This window comes from Drosophila persimilis, unplaced genomic scaffold (assembly GCF_003286085.1).
Source record: "Drosophila persimilis strain 14011-0111.01,24,50 unplaced genomic scaffold, DperRS2 tig00000579-arrow-pilon, whole genome shotgun sequence".
Lineage (NCBI taxonomy): Eukaryota > Metazoa > Arthropoda > Insecta > Diptera > Drosophilidae > Drosophila > Drosophila persimilis.
In genome coordinates this window covers 2230514-2247870 of record NW_020825322.1, presented here as the reverse complement: position 1 = coordinate 2247870, position 17357 = coordinate 2230514, and the positions used below count along the sequence as shown (strand labels likewise).

At 45.7% G+C, this 17357-nt stretch overlaps 1 protein-coding gene across 1 annotated transcript; it reads left to right on the top strand.

The window, feature by feature from the left end:
- The first annotated feature begins 1590 nt into the window (after positions 1-1590).
- Positions 1591-16338, top strand: LOC6598563 (cAMP-specific 3',5'-cyclic phosphodiesterase). Its single transcript, XM_026990463.1, has 4 exons — positions 1591-1986; positions 2266-2857; positions 15972-16226; positions 16293-16338. The coding sequence occupies exons 1-4, from the start codon at positions 1641-1643 to the stop codon at positions 16336-16338; spliced, it is 1239 nt and encodes a 412-aa protein (XP_026846264.1). The 5' UTR covers positions 1591-1640.
- The last annotated feature ends 1019 nt before the right edge of the window (positions 16339-17357 follow it).

Genomic DNA, 17357 nt, shown 5'->3' with positions numbered 1-17357 from the left:
TTACATTTGAGGTGAAAACCAATTCTTACAGTCATCTTTTCCTTTATTGTTATCTTCTATAAACTATATGACTCCTGATATTTCGTAACCCGGAAGTTCCGGAAAGATGTTATATGGACAATCAATATTTCAAACAGATTCGCAGACCCAAAAACCACTTCCGTTTTTGGTAAGGTTGTATTTTGGCTACATACTTTCGGTTATTGTAAGTTTTTTGGATAATATAGGGCTGCTCAAACTTGGCTCTTTATTGGGATCAAGAATACACGAATACAAGACCCTTTGAGAAATGCAGGCAAACATTTGAGAGAGATTCACCAATATTGCGATTGCCACCGGCAGGTGGCAGCTTTGCCTTTGACCCATAGTTTTCTTTGCAATCAAAAAGCGATAGCCCCTCACCTGGAAAACAGAAAATGTTTCTATGGCAATGAATGAAGTTCGAATGGTGCATTTAAAGAGATTGCTTAGTATTTTGCATTTGGCTAGCAGAGTGGGCCATGGGGGAGCATTCAAATGAAATAACTTGTAATATCGCGATGTTCAATCATATTGCCCGGAGGACGACCTTTCGCGGCCTTGCATCCTGCTTAGCCTCTGGCATCCTTGGGCTTATTGAAGGAACTGAGAGGCAAAGGGAAACAGGAACTTCAATATAAATCACAGTTTTCCCCTCAGTAATGCAATCAAAGGCTCTAAAGTTAATGAGCTAGAATGTTGCTCCCTCTCTCTCTCTCTCCTCCCCTCTGGAGCCTCCCCTCTGGAGCCTGCCAGCAATTAGTGGATGTAAAGTGCAGGTACAGCGGCACGAGTTTCGGTCACAGTTCACAGGTTAATTATGCAGCTTGTTAGAATACACAGCCCCTGCCCATCTCTCCTCGAAACCGAGCTTCAAGAAAAGCCAGAAACCAGCAGCGCCAAAAAATGAAAACAAACTTTTTTTCAACGTTACCTCCAAAAAAGAAAACAGAAAACAGAAGAGAAAATTCAGCCAAAGGCGATGCTTCACTGATGAGACCAGTGGGTGGCAGCCTCGCAGCAGTGGAATTGTGGTGGGGCGGAGTTCCAGGGAGAACACATGTTCGAGTTCGAGTTGGAGTTCGAGCTCGACCTCGAGCTTGTTCGTTCCGCTTTCCAGCTGAAGCCCAAATGGAGGACCCATATCCATCGCAAATGGCTGTCAAGATTTTATGGGCAGAGTGTTGAAACTTTCTGTCTATAGTTGTTTCAGAATCTTTAATTTTTCTCTTCATGATAGATCTGAGTGGCACTTTCTCATATGTAAACCGAAATGGGTTCGGGGAGATGTTAGCCCTACCCACAGCACTTCACAGTCTCTATTTTTTGTCTGTGTGTGTCTTTGCCCCCCCCATTTTTTTGTCACTTTGGAGTCGAAAGTTTTTTTGCTTCGCGCGCGGGTGCTAATTAGCGTATTCACTCGCTTGGAAATGGAAAATGGGAAAACAAACCCTCGCAGACCTCCCTCAAAAGTATGCAACAACGTGGCAAGAGAGTATACCAAAAAGAGAGCCAAAAACTTGGCCTCAAACTGCTTTTAACCTTTAACCAAAACTTCTGTTTCGCAGCAAAAACCAAACGAAAAAAACACAGCAAAAAAACTTGACAAGAAACCACCTGAAATGTCCGGAAACAGCAACGACAGCAACGGCAATGGTGGTGCAGGCCAGAAGCAGGCACCACCGCCCCAGTACATTATAACCACACCGAGCGAGGTGGATGCCGAGGAGCTGCGCTCGATGGAAATGGACATGGAAATGGGATCTCCTGCGGGCAGCGAGGACAGTGTCTTTGCCGGCTCGTCCACCACGGCGGCGGCGGAACAGAGGCGCCTCCAGCAGGTGAAGCATAGCCAGAAGTTCAGTAGCCAGACGTCGAGCTCGAGCACCACCAAGGTGGCCACACGCTCCTACTCGGTGACCAGCAGCAGCACCAACAATCTATCGTCCATACAGCAGCAGCAACAGATCCAGCAACAGCAGCAGCAGCAACAGATCCAACAGCAGCAGATCCAACAGCAGCAGATCCAACAGCAACAGACCCAACAGAAGATCATCTCCAGCTCAACGCGAAGCCAGAGCCTGCAGTCGAGCACGATTGTGGGAGAGCAGAGCACCCTGCAGCTGAGCGCCAGCGCCGCCGCCGCCCTGGCCCAGCAGCTGAAGGCCCAGTCCTCGACGTCGATAATCACCAGCGAGCAGAGGACCAGCACCAGCACGAGCAGCAGCAGCAGCACCCGGTACATAGCCAGCGGATCCAGCAACCAGGCGGTGGGAAACTCGGCCAGCACCACCAGCAGCAAGTCGAAGTTCCAGAGCTTCCTCCAGCAGCCGGAGGGCGGATCGCACGGCTTCCTCACCGCCCACCAGAAGCACGTGCGCCAGTTTGTCCGCTCCACGTCGGCCCACTCGGAGGCGGCCGCCGGCATGACCCCGGTGAGTGGTGCCAGGCCTGAGAAGTGCATACGGAGCGCCTCCACCCAGATCGATGACGCCACAGCGGCACTGGGTGATGGCAATGGCATCGGCAGCAGCAACCTATCGGACAGCACCGGGACTGGCGGATCCATGCAGCTGTCCATGTCGAAGCTGGGACTGCAGCAGTCCTCCTCGATCCTCATCTCCAAGTCGGCGGAGACCATCGAAATGAAGAGCAGCTCGGCGGGCATGCGCACTCAGCTGACCCTGAGCGGGGGCTTCCTGGCGCCGCCCAATCGCAAGATCACCATCTTGAGTCCCATCCATGCACCGCCCGGCCTGCACGACATGCTGAAGCGGGCCGGTCGCTCGCCCCTGTCGCCCAGGATCAGTTTCCCCGGCAGCGAGACGGATCTCTTTGGGTGAGTCGTGTTTGGGGATTGTACGAATTTCAGGCGGAAAGGCTAGAAAATTGCCAAGATATTGGTGAAAAGGAAAATCAAAGTGTGCTCTCTTTGACCTTAAACTAGAAATTATATGTCCCCCCCTTAATATTTCCTGGTCTACCCATGGTATGCCTCTAAAATTCCATCTAAACTTTGGCCCATTTTGCCTTCAATCAATTTGCGTGGCCGAAATTCAGGCACCGACCTGACTCTGCTACATCGTACCCCCTGGCTAATGAACTTGTTTATAACCATGTCCCTGTCCATGTCGCATTTCTGATGTCCAGGACTCTTGTGGCACATTGAACTCGCTGCTAATTGTTGACTTGTTGTTGCAAATTGCTTGGGGGCGATGCTCAGAGGCCAGACCAGACCAGACCAGGCCAGACCCATCGTTCCATCAGTCGGAGAATGTCATTGGCAACAGAGGGGCACACCGACGCACACAGACGCACAGGCCCCTGCTTCTGGTCTCTTCCGCCCTGCCATCGTCTTGTGGCGTTGTCAGAATGCCAAAATTGTTTGTCATAGTCGTATAATTAAATTTAAATGTTTTTAATTTTTCGTACCCTGTTCACTGTCTCTCTACCTCCTCTCTGTCTCTGGCAAAGGCACACTGTGAGATATATTAATAACATCAGGCTGAGGAAAAGCTATGGGGAAAACCAAAAACAACAAAAACAACAACAGCCACACAAAAACAAGAAAAGATGCGAATTATTTTAATGAACCCCAGAAATGGCAAATGGGCCAAAGGAGCCAAAGGAGGCAAAGGAAGCGAAGGATGCTAAAGCAAAGTGGGGGGTAATTGAAGCTGCCAGGCCATGAAAATTTCCGTTTCCTTTCGTTTTCCTTTCGACTGCGCTCAGCTTAAAAGGAATATATCAGGGGGGGGGTGGACGGGGCTGCGGGGGAAGGGAAAGTTAAACAATTATTGGCATTATGTCCATTAAATGTATTTAAATTTAATTGCCAGCTAAAATCGAGCAAATTCCGCAAAAAACCGAACCTCAAAGGCCAACAGCAGAAGGACCATTTTTGATACCCTTGGCATTTATGTAGATATATATATATATATTCCTAGTGACCTGTCCTGCCACATAAATGGATTGCAAATAAATCAAATGATATATTAGATAATATTAAATTCGCTAATGGATAAGCACAAATTGACAAATGACAGGACGGCGAAAAGTTGTAAGCAGTACAGCATTCGTTGACGCATAAACTCGTGCAAATTTGTTGCTGCAACGCCAACAAATTTCAAATTAAATTATCATCATCCGGGGGCAGAGACATATTTTTTTAGGCAAAACGGTAAATGGTAAATGGAAAATGGAGCAGCCAGTCAGTCGGAAATGTGAAAAAACAGGCTCGATTTCATGCACGAGATTTATGTGGGTAGAAAAATGTTCAGTAATATCTCAATTCAAATTACTTCAATTAATTCAGTGATTTTCGTATTTTTTTTTTTTTGTTGTTGTGAAATTCCATGGTAAACAAATTCATAAATTAACAAAAAATAGGTACACAAATTTAAAATGATGCTTCAACATTTATTTGAGCTAATTTTTAGTTGTCGGAATAGTTTTGTTTGCCTGTTGACTTTTATGGAATCAGAAAGTGGAAAAATGGAATTAAAATATTTGAAAACTATTTATTTGCGAGAGTAAACACAGTCGCTTAATTATTCCAATCGCAAATGAGAATCTGCATTCCCAACGTTTTTGCAAGTGAAAAGGAAATGGTAAACCGTATGGGGGCCCAACTTACTTACTTACTTAAGCACCTTATCAGTTAGTTGACAGCCCAATTTCCATCTCATCTCATCTCATTTCAGCTGAACTCCACCTGTTAGTCGGAGCATTAAATTCCAAATCAAAAATTCCCTTAGGAATTATGAAAATGGGGAAAATTCCCAGAGGCACAGGCACAGGCAGTGTGGGTGGGTGGAGACTTTAAAAATCCAGACAGACTCCCCGGCAGGCCGCAACATTTGCATAGCTTTGGCCACAAGTACCCAGGGTATGCCTGGGCTCCTGATTGGGGTCGTGGTTGGGCATCCCCCCCAGATACGGAGGAAAAGATAAATCTCTGGGAGCTCGAGGCTCAACTTTTGGGCTTTCCGTATGCGTGACTTATGTTTACAGTTTATTTATTATTAAAAACATACAGACAAATGGTCCGAAAAGTCATATATATTATTGTTGCTGTTGCTGGCAGAGTCCTGGGGATGTCCCTTCTGGGCCTCATTTATATACCATCCGAAAGTTGTTTTCCACCCAATGAATCGAAATTGTTGTTGTCCAAGGCAGAAAAAAAAAGGAACAGCTAATGTCTGTATATTTAAACTTCAATTTGGTGAGCAATCTTTAAGCTATCAGGGGATCGACCGATGACGCAGGCCGCATTTTTTATCAGCCCCAACGCAGCGATACCCCCCTCCGCAGCACCGCCGCCAAACCGAACGGGGTATTCCCCGAACGAACAGCGAGGTTCCTGCGGTTTCGGCAAAAAAGGTCGGTGTCGGGACTCAAAGCTGCACTGCTGGGGTCGGGGGTTAATTCAGTGATTTTCATGGAAATCTGTGTGTGCTTTTGGTGGAGGGGGGAGGTGCCAGATAGTGCTGTGAAAGCCGAGTCGGGGGGGAGGATCTGGTGGAGCTGTGGCATAGAAGGATGGCCTTTATCTTGTGTGTTCTACGATTTGTATGGAGAACATTATTTATTTGTATATTATTCTATTTATTATTTACAACATGGTATATCAGAGATCTTTCTCAATCTGTCAATCTGTCAATCTGTCGAAAAACACATCCCATCTGTTGAGAAGCACTTGCTGTGAATGTTCATCTATCATCCGTAATCTCTTTAGCTTTCATTCGACTAATAATAACTCTCGAATGGGCATTGGACCACCCCTAATTGGGATGACAGTGTCCACACATACACCCATCGGCGCTCTTAAAGCCAATTCCTTTTGAGGGTCCTCCCCGCTAACCGCTAACATCATTCTGTTTGACCTTAACAGCTCTCGCCTAAGCTCTCTGGCATTAGTTGTTCTTACTTGCCGGACATCTTGGCTGCTCCGTCCAGCTTTCGGGCAACACTTTCCAACTGGCTCTTGAAAAAGTTGTTCCCCTTTTTTGTCGGTGAGAAAGATGCTGGGTGTTCGTCCTCTAAGCGGCAGAGCGGAGAACCCTTTTTAAAGGCCTGGACGACAGGCCCCCTACTCCCCCCTATCACCCGGACAATGTTTGCATGGCAGCGCGTGCCTTTGTTTGCATATTGTATTCGCGGAGTCCTTCGGCTTCCGCTTCCCCAGGGTCCATCCTTCTTCACTCGAGTGCTGCATACTTTCAGGCGCTAATGAAGGCATATTTGCTCGCCACTCGGTGGGATGGATGGGCCCAGACGCGCACGGAAGACGGGGGAAGGATGGATGGATGCTTTATTAAAGTTTCAAATATTAGAGAACTGTCCACAGTCCACGCTCCGTCCTTGTCCAACACTGGTTCGCCTGCCACTCTGGTGCTTGACTAATTCTTCTTGTAGAGCGAATAGTCCTCTATTCTGTATTGGTTTGTTTGCCCATTCCACCCTCCCTCACTCTCTCTTTATCTCTCTTTCTCTTTCTTTGGGTGGCAAATTAACACAACTAGTGTTGGCTGTGACCCAAATACAGTGCTGTTGAGTGCCCTGATAGAATCGCAATAATTTATGCAACTCATTTCAATTTTAAATCAACATTTATGATATTTTCGTGCCATATTTATGCCATAACATCAGACTGCAGTGTGTGTGTGTGTGGGGGGGGAGCACAATCAAAGGCCCCATCGTTACAACATATTTACGATAATTAGTAGGCTTCAAATCAACTATAAATTACGCCTCTTAAATAGCTTCTCCCACACTCTCTCTCCCTCTACCTCCACCTTCCGCTCTGTCTGTCTCCAATTTTCTGTATGCCCATTTATGCCCATCGGAACGCTGCTTTCTAATACCGGATACTCAAGGAGAGTATATGGCTATATTAGACTTGGAATGACAATGGCTTGTGTAACACCCATAAGGAAGCGAGAGACGAGAAAATCAAGAGTGCAGATTCGTAAAGACTAGCCATATCTACCAGATCGCCGACCCTGAATAACATCTGATTATTATTATAGCCACAAGGAACAAATTAAATTTCAGTAGTTACCCAACCCCCCTCTCTCTATCTCACTCTCACACACACTCTTCGTCGTGCAGTGTGCAGCCTCTAGCGGAGGAGAGCCATACTGACTACGTATTGGGTATAAATGTAGAGCCGCGGCCCTATCTGCGACTCCCAGCGTGACACTCAAATATTATGCCTGGAATTTTAGGCAACGGCAAGACAAAAAGAAGAAAAACCCACAAAATGCTAATGAAAATCGCGTTAAGTTGTTAATTAGCATAAAACGTTGCAACATAATGCACTGATGATCTATCCATCTAAGCAATCTTTTATCCCATGGCCCTGGCCCTGCTTCTGCCCCTGCCCCTCGGGGCAAGGTTAATGCTGACATTACAAATATTACGCATACGAAACGTGTGACATTTTGAAGGTAAACCTCTTCCTGGCCCCGGGCTTAAGTAAGAGACGAGGCAGCATAAGAGCCTGCCAGCTCGGATGGCCATTTGAAGTATATCCCAAAGATAAAGGCAATCTGAGATGGGTTAGACAAACATTGAAAGGGAGCAAGACAATGAGACAGAGAGAGAGAAGGAGAAAGAGAGAGAAAAAAAGCAAGCCAGAGAGGAAAAGCGAGGCAGAAAAAGTTGGAAAATCCCGTGAACTGAGAACTGAGGTCCCCAGTGGCACAAAGGTGAAGCCCGGGTATGAGAGAAGCAATGATAATAAACACAGGACCATTAAAATGAAAGGGACAGAGAGGAAGAGAGCAAGCGAGAAAGGAATGTAATTTATTGCATTGCAAGGGGAGGAGAGCTGCCTCCAATTGAAAATAAAGCGGGAACACGTAGGCAAATCGGCGACAAATGAGCAAAAGTTCAACTTGGTCAACCTTCTTGCAAGTGCTTCCGTTCATTATTCCACCAAAATATTGGCTCTAGGAACATGTGCCATGCTGATTAAGGCTTCGTTCTACTCTTTTGTAGTCATTTGAACAACACCTCTCCTGTGACCCATTTAATTTAGGTAATTATCATCTACAACACTCAGCAGCAGGACTTCAAACACCTCTTCATTTGAGGGGCTTCCAACTGTTGCCCCACTTCTATAAGTCAGTTTATTTTTTACTCTTTTCCACAGAGCAGAATGCTTGGCCTTTTCTAATTTTCCTGGAAGCGAGCAATCTCTTTGTCATTTTTTGTTGTAAACAAAACAATTGTGGACTACCCATGGGGCAGGGTTAAATTTTGTTTTGTTTTGGCCTTTGAGATGGCCCCATGCGCTTTCTCTTTATCTCTATCTCACTTGTGTCCACATGCCGAGCTTGCACCATCTTTTTCGTTGGCCACGCCAGCAATCCTGCAGCTGGAAATTTATTAAAATTAAATTAAGGAACATTCAAAGCTAGTTTTTCCTGAAAATATACCTCTTAGGGTTTAAAGATACAAATCTATCTCGAGGAGACTTAAGTAGGAATATCTGAAATCGCTCAATTTGCACTTGGAAGACATTTGAAACCATTTTTAAGGATGAAGATACGTATTTATCCACGAGATACTTTTAGAAATATATTCAAAAATGTTACATTATGATTTTCTGCAAATGTAAACTATTCAGGCAACCCCCTCCTAAAAAAGATACCAATCTATCTTGAAGATACTTTAGAAAAAAATCTCTTAAATTCTTAAATTTGTATTTGGGATGCATGACAAACCATTTTTGCATCAAAATACAGAATTAAAAGGGCTAAGAATACATATATATCCACCAGATACTTTTAGAAATATGTTTAAAAATGATTCAAATAAGATTGGATGCAAATTTAGGCATTTCTAGCAACATTTTCCCACGAAAGATACATATGTATCTTGAAGATATTTAAAAAAATATCTCTGAAATCTTTCAATCTGTATTTGTGATGCATGACAAACCATTTTGGCATCAAAATGCAGTTTTAAAAGGGCCAAAGATACATATGTACCCACGAGATACTTTTAGATATATTTTCAAAAATGGTTAAAATATGATTAAATGCAAATTTGAACAATTCCAGCCACTTTTTCCCACGAAAGATACAAATGTATCTTAAATAGTAAACAGCATTGCTGCAATTTCGTATCGCATTGATCTTTAGAAAGCTCTTCACAGAAGGAGCTTCGCAGTGAACCAAAGCTTTCAAACTAAAAAATGCAAAGCACTCGCTAAGCTTTTCACCACACCAAGAACTTTTCCATTTTCCATTAAACTTTCACCCGAGAAGCATTCCGATTGTGGAAGCTTCCTGGTGGGAAAAAAGCTTATGGAGCTTACAGCACTTGGACAATCCGAATTTTGTTGCTAGTGGTCAGGATTTTAAAGCTTAAAGCTACACGCATTAAAAGATATAGCAGGCAGGAAGGATTTCATGTGGGGTTAACTGTCTGTCATCTTGAGATGATGAACATTTTTATTAACTAAACTTAACCCGACATCATTCAGTGCAAGAGGCAAACATTTCTATAAGAGAATAACAAAAAGGATCAAATAAAAAAGCACTCAGAAAGTCAGCTTAAGTTCCGCACTTTACCAGTCTTTAGTTTTGATATTTAAATTTAATAAACCCACACATGTATGCATGGCGCAAACTAATTGAAAATTCCCTCTTTCTTTTTTACAGGTGAGTGTTTTTCGAGCGCTTTGATTACTGATCCGCGGCGCGGGTAAGCTCCCTCTCTTCCCTCCCCACCCTCCCCCACCCATTTGGCTCTCACAGAATTCGGAATCGCGCCGACCCTTTGTGTGAAAACAGCAAATCTCGCTGTTACACCGAATATTGCGTATACGCCATGTGCAACTTGTTGCAAACGCCCCACGCTTTGCCGCCCCTAGAAAAAACAATCAGCAACACGGTGAACCTTGGCCTTTTCGCCGGTGCGTTTTTTTATGATTAACTTTTTGGTATGCGGCGTAGCAGCGCGTGTGGTTGTTTCGGGATTCCAGCTTCAGTGCTGCTGGTGGATCGCTCTGTGGCACGTGGGCGTGGTCCGCCCGAGGTGCTGCCCACCTTGCTACCTGCTGTAAGTGCAGTGGCAGCGGCAGCGGCAGCGACGCCAGACACATGAAATGTGAAATGAGAAATGAGAGCCGCATGCAATTTGTTTGTCCGCGGGCCAGGTACACGATCCCGCCTCCAGATGGCAATAAAGTTAACTGCAGGAAAACAAAACGGGGAAAAAAGGTGCAAAAGTGGCAGGCACATCGGGGGCGTGTTGCACACGCACATTCGCGGGCGTACTGAAAATCTCCAACAAAATGCGAAATGCGAAATGCGATCTCAAAGCGCAGGAAATTGACAACAACAAAAATAAAACAAACAGGGCATTAATGAACCACCTGGAGGTGGTATGAGCTCCACACGAGCTCCATGTATGATGGAAAATATTTGAAAAATCCAAGGACACTCCGTTCGCGAATATTTGCCGGGGCCCCGTCAAAGGCAACGGCTAGGCAAAGGGATTATTTTTTGCATGGCTTAACAAACAACAATCACAGTGCAGAGGCGTATATTAATGAGGACTTTTTATTCACTCCTTTTTTACACAGAAAACAACAAATTAAGAAAAACCTGTTGCCATTGCGCTGACATTTTACTAGGAAAACTCTTAATGACATTTTATCTGTGGAAAAAAACCCTCTGCTGCCTCTTTGTTCTTTATTCTACGGGACAAATTACGAGTTACCGAATCATTTCCAACAAATCTCTCAAAAAAAATATAAACGAAAACGATTTACGGGATTTTCTCTGTAGATCCCACTTTTTGGCGAAAAAAAAGGTTTTGTTTCTTTTATTGCAAAAACCTTTCTGTCAATTTTGGAAACCTAAATAGTTATAGAAAAGTCGAGTTCTTTGCAAGTGCCAGAGGGAAAGCTTTGCAATAGCTTTAATCTGTTTTTTATGGCAATTTTGTAAACTTTAGGAAAACTACTATGGAAAACTTCTGTATCCAAAACACATCTTTTAATTCTAGGATAAATCTGGGATACATTTTAAAAGAATTGTATGCTTTATATCGCTATTTATCCGGAAAGATATTTATTACAATTTGATGGGTTATCTGTACGTACAATATCTCCAGAGAATAATTAGTTTTGTGAGTTAAGAGAGGGAGAAAAAGAAACGCTTGAAAGTTGTTTAACAAATATTTGACTCGTGGGCAGCCGCCAGAAATCTCTCCAACAAACAACACGGAGAACACTCCACAGGGTGTTACATATATATAGTCCACCCCCCACACACTCTCTCTCTCCCTCACTTTCTCTATTTCCCCCCCTCCCCGTCTATCTATCCTGCTCTCCGTATCTCTTTAGCCAGCCCCCTGGGTGCCATTGCCCGTCCATTAGTTTTGTGTGTTTTTTTGTTGTTTTTTTTTTGTATGTTTTGGCCGTGTGTCCTTCCTCTTTTTTTGTTATAGTTGTCGGCTGTTTGTCAAAGCGGCCGTGGAAAAGTGGATGCGATGGACAGACAAGGCACAGAATAGTAGAATAATACAGGGGAAACCATGGACGAAGATTAGGTACTCTTCATCTGAGGATGGATCCCAATGGAGGTTCCCTCCATTCAATATTGAAAGATATTTTCTTCAATATCTGATAGTCAAATTCAAGTTCGGGGACCCAAGCCCAAGTCAAGCAGAAAGTCCACGTACTCCCCTCGCTAAAAGAGAGAGTGAGAGAGAAAGAGTATATCTTTTCCTTTTGACAGATCTCTGTGCCTGTTTATGCAAAATACCAAAATTGCGATAACATCTGGCTGGATGGCAGTTTGAGGAGGAAGCCATAACCATAACAGGAGAAATTTCCCCTCCTTTCGTCTCGTTTTCCTTTCTTTCCAACTGAATGGATAAGTGTCCCCACCTGAGTCCGGACCTCTCCATCCCCATCCCCATACCCGTGCCGATCCCCATCCTCTCCAGTATTTAGACACTCAAGGCGACTCTTTGCAAAATGGTAGCAAATTTTCATTAGAGCCTGTGGAAAGCGGTATCCATCTTTGATGGATAACTCTCGCAGCTGCTGGAGACGCTACCCGCCAGTCGGAGGATAATTGCAATCCGAGCCTGGAGCTCATTTTAGTCCCCCTACTCCTTCCCCGCCCCCACCCCGCCCGTCGCCGCTCTGCCACCACTGGCGACGCTCCTTTGTTTATTTTTATTGGCCAAAAGAAATTTGAAACTTTCCGGTGACCCCTCTTGGAGCACCTTGAGGCACCTGGGGCAACTTAAGAGCTAATAACAAAATACCAGGCAATGAGCCGGGACCCGGGACCTGGGAGCTGGGACCCTGTGCCCGAGAGCAAGTGCAGCATAAGGTTACCCCAACTGCCCCCCCGTGTGGCACGAGGCTCGAGTGGTGGATGATGTAAAGAGGATAACTAATATAGCAATCAGAACTGCCTCGTGCCGTGAAGAGAGCGATTTAATTACACCAGACAGCCGAGCAAACAGTATCTCCAGAATGTGTTCAGAATATCTGTACATTAATGGGAATAAGTATCTTATAGATACTCGTAGACTACCGGGTTCCAAGAGGACACATTTGGACACGGTCCTTAAAGCAGAGACCAATCGCCCCGATTATCGATAGTCGATAACAAGTCTATTCGCTTATGGGAAATTGTGATCCGGTTGGCTATTTTGTGGAACGAGGGTTGACTGCAGTCCTCTCTTTAATGACCTTTTCTCACTCGATGGGATCCCTGCAATCCTGTGGACCAGTGTTCCACTTGAGTTCAATTCTGCTGCGTCGCCTGCTGCTGCTGCTGCCGCTGCTGCTGCTGCTGCTGCACACCCTGGCTGCTCTGCTCTGCCGCTGCCGCCGCCGCCGCCGCGCCCATCACTTGACCCAGCTTAGGGGGCGGCGGCTCAATAACAAATGCAAATGCACTTCAGCCGGCCAAAGAGAGACAGAGAAACAGAGAGAGTGAGATGGAGAGAGGGAGAGGCAGAGAGAGAGAGAGCGGGGTGCCGGCTGAAAGGTGGGGGTGCTGTGCGTAAGTAAAGTTTTCAAGTGCAACGCGCAACAACAACAAAAACAACAACAAGGGCAACAGAAACAGCCGTGGCAGCGTGAAAACGGCAGCAGCAAAAGCCAGCTGCGAATGCGACGCTTTAAGAGAGACGCCACTTTACGAAAAAACAAAGAGCGCGCACCTTTCTGCGCAAAAGAGAAGCCACAAACGAAGGCAAGAGAGCCTGCACTCTCTATCTTGTCCAGCAGAACAACAAATAAATAATAGAAAAACCGAAATAAAAGTAAATAACAACAAAAGATAAGAAAGATTAGATGAACAAAACTAGAAAGAAATTCAAAGAAGAGAGCGCAAAAAAATGAAGGGGACCCAGCCGCGGCTCCGCTCATTTCAGTTCTTCTCCGCACCGAAGTCGCATAGAACATAGCGTGGCAGCGACGCCGGCGTCTGCTACTATTTTGCGCATTTCATTCAGTAGCAGCGGAATGAGAGAGTAAAACTCACCGATCACTGGATACCCTACTCTTAGCCTATCTCGAAAAAAAGTCCCCAAAATATGCATATCGAAAGAATTTATTATAATTTACATACATATGTAAGACATCTGGTAATTGTAATGTTTGTCTAATGTCTACATCCGTCCCGCAGTATAAAACGGAAATTGCCTTTTTCGCAATATTAGTGGTTTTCACACGAAGGATTGACTACCCTGTCAATATTAATCTCTCAAGTGGAAGCTAAACGATTATGGTGTAAAAATATACTCAACTGCAATTTTTTCGAGTTGAGTTCACAATCACTCTTGGGGCGAAAGGTCGCGTCAATCGTATCGAATGAGTCTGCTACACTTGTACAACGTAATCGTGTCATGTATAATAGGAGATCTAGGGTTAAAGATAAAGGTGGCTAGATGCTAATTATTCGATCATACCCGCATATGGCTTTTCTAGGGCTAACAAAATCCATTCGACTCGCCTACAACCAACCCATTGCGTATTCGTGCATACGCACTCGCTGGAGGCTAGACAAATCGAAGAGTATCGCTTGGCTGCGCTGCCGGCGTCACTCGGTCTCCACACAGCTTCCGCTGGCGGCGTGCTTTCGCCTGCACGCTTTCGCCTTCTCCTTCGCCGTCACCCTCTCTGTGCGTGGTCTCTTTCGCTTCGTGGTTTTTTCCCACTCGCTTCTTCGGCCGCTCTCTGTCATTTGCTCCCGCTGCTTCTGCTGCTGCTTCAGCCGCCTCTGCCAGAGTGTACCTATTTAAGGTGAGACCAGCTCTGCGTGCGGTCTCCTATTGCTTACCTAATTCTAACAATCGTATGCGTTTGCTTATGGTCTTGAATCTGTATGTTAACCTGTGGGGATTCATTAGATCATGTGCTATTGCGTCTCGTGTTTTGAGTGTGTCCGCGTACAGGTTGAGATAAAGAGAGTCAGAGAGAGAGAGAGATAGAGAGAGAGTGTGTGATAACAACCTAGGCCAGCTGAAGAGCGGAATGACCCCACCGTGTATGGATATACCATGGACTCTGCCAGCTGCTTCTGCCCGCTGCCTCTGCCTGCTGTTCTAGTCCCATATCGTTTTGGCGCTGGCGCTGGCGCTGGGCGCTGCTTGGGCTTCTGTTCTGTCCCTCTGCTTAATGTCGTGCGGTCGCTGCAGCTGTGAGCATCGCACGCGTTTACCGCTACACGCCAGAAATTCCTTTTTGCTTCCGTCGCCGTTGCCGTCGTCTTCGCTCCCGTCTCTGTGTAGGCGCGCGCGCTCGTGCTCTCGTGTGTCTCTGTGTGTGGATGTGAGACAAAAACCAAAAAAAAAAAAAAAAAAAAAAGAAAAATTACATTATTATTAAGTATTTTTTTGACAATATTTTTTGCAAGTGTTTGAAAAATTACATAAAAAAGCAGTGCCAAAAACAGTTATCCAGCAGCAGCAGCAGCAGCAGCAGCAGCGACAGAGGCTGAGCTGAAGCGGCCACAGAAGCAGCACTCAAATCAAAGCAGCAGCCGCCGCAGCGGCGCAGCAGCAGCAACAGCAACAACAACCAGAGAAGCCGCTTATCAAATGCCGCGACCGCGACGTCGACGACACACGCCGCCTGCGTGAGCGTAAGCGTACGCGCGTGTGTGTGTGTGTGTGTGGTGTGTGTGTCAGCGGGAGAGATTGCCTCTGTCTGCGTGCTTGCGTGTGTGTGTGTGTGTGTGGGTGGCCGGGTGAAAAGTTTTTGAACTGGCGGCCAAAGGTGACGACGACGCCGCCGCCGACGTTGCCGCAGCGCCGCGTCAAAGGCGCAGCCAGAGCCTAACGCCAGCCGCAGCCGCAGCAGCAGCAGGAGAAGGACCCGCAGCGGGAAGAGAAGTAGCCGGTGGATCAGTCCGCTCAAGAAGAGTAATCCCCGCAGCAGCAGCAACCACTGTTGCCGCAGCCACACAGACAACAACTGCAGCAGCGGCATTCCGATCGCGCCATTTGCTCAAGGCCACCGCCAAGGTAAAGAAGAAGAAAAAGAAGTGGAAGCAAATAAGCTTCGTGGATGCATCGCCTGCAGCAACAGCAGCAGCAGCAGCAGCAGACCACGCAACAGCAGCAGACCTCGCAACAGCAGCGACGATCCAGCTGCAACGAAAACGTTCCACCTGCAGTGCACCACCGGCTTTGGGCGGACAAAGTCCCCAGCCCCCGCCGCATCTAGCTGCCCGCCGACTGAGCAAATTCCTGAAGCAGACCACCAAAGCCAGCAGAGCAGCACCCAACAACAACGGCAGCAGCAGCGCAGCAGCTGCACTGGCAGTAGCAACGGGCGGAGGAGGAGCAGTGAAAGGAGCAGCAGCGGCAGCAGCAGCAGCAGCGACTGGACGTCGCAAATCCTCTGCTGCCTCGATTATCGCAGCAGCGGGACTCGATCTCTGCAATCTCTCGAGTCGCCACAGCAGCAGCGGCACAACGGGGACTGGGGGAACAGCGGGAACCGAGGAGAATTCTACCACCCTAACGGGCGGTGTGGGAGGAAGCTCCCTCAACAACAACAACAACAACAACAGCAGCAGCGGCAGCGGCTGTGGCAGTGCCACCGGAGCTACCGGCAATACCTCAACGTCGACGTGGTGCGGCAGCATCAATTTTCTTGTGTATATGGTGTGCTCCTTCTGCTGTTGTTGCTACAATTTTCGGAATTCGCCCTCAAGGTGAGTGAGTACAATCGAATTCGAATTCGTCTTCGAATGAGGATCTATTCGAAGATCTACCCCTAGGAAATTCCGTTTGAATTCCAGTTGCAAATCCATGAATATTTTCTAAATGCAGTGTTGAATCGATAATATCTCTAGCCAGGAGCCCCTCTATACCCGAATAATTTTGTGCCCAATTTTTATAGCAGATCTCTCCTATATCTATGACTATCCATCCATGTTATGTATGTATATTCTTTAATTATTTGTTAATGTATTAATTGTATTCATTATATGCCTGAATATCAATGAAATATTGTCGGTATTTCCAGCTCGATTTCGCCTAGAAATCCCGACTATCCTTAGAGAATGGATTTTCATTCTTGTTTTTTTTTTGTTTAAGGGCAATTATAATCTCGGGGAATAAATCAGTAATTTCCATATCTATTATTAAATCAGAATTATATTCTTTGACAAAATTGAAAAGGTTACATTCATTATCTGTGCCGAGTATTCCTGAATGTGGATTCATTATAGACATGAAACCTTTTCGTTGTCAGATCTGTCCCATTCTTTTTGTATCCTCCCCACAGAACCCCCGCCAACCAAGCGATCCGATCCACTCTCCGATATCTATAATTAAGTTGTTAGAATTCTATTCATAAACTCGGCTACCCAAGCATTCCATTACCTTCCCTCCTCCTGTGTGAGTGTTTCTGTGTGCCATTTGTTTAATAAAGCATGACCTACGGATGGTTAGTGTACCGGAGAGGGGAATAGATCCCCTCCACTCATGAACATGCAAAGCTTCGCTTATCTACAAAAAAAAAACATAAAAATAGAGATACACGAAAACAGAAATGAAAGAAAGAATGAAAAAAGAATATACAAAAGCAGCAACAAAATTGCAAGCAATTTGGCGGGAGAGATTATTATATATAGCGCACGATCGCATGTGGCATACAAATGTGGAATGAATGATACACGGGAGGAGGAGGAGGAGGAGGAGGAGGATCGAATCAAATGTGGATTCACTCGCAAAGTGGCGGTGCTGGCGGTGGATATCTCGTGATTTGGATTGTTTAATGAATACGTACATATAATGATGCATGTCCGATTATATATCTTCAACAAAAGTATGCTCTAAAT

Bases quoted from the DNA above. Each gene is read 5' to 3' on its own strand.
- LOC6598563 (XM_026990463.1), top strand. From the start codon at position 1,641: ATGTCCGGAAACAGCAACGACAGCAACGGCAATGGTGGTGCAGGCCAG. The intron at 1,987-2,265 runs TCCAGCAACAGC...CCCGGTACATAG, and splicing joins CATACAGCAGCAGCAACAGA to CCAGCGGATCCAGCAACCAG. The intron at 16,227-16,292 runs GTGAGTGAGTAC...ATCTACCCCTAG, and splicing joins TTTCGGAATTCGCCCTCAAG to GAAATTCCGTTTGAATTCCA.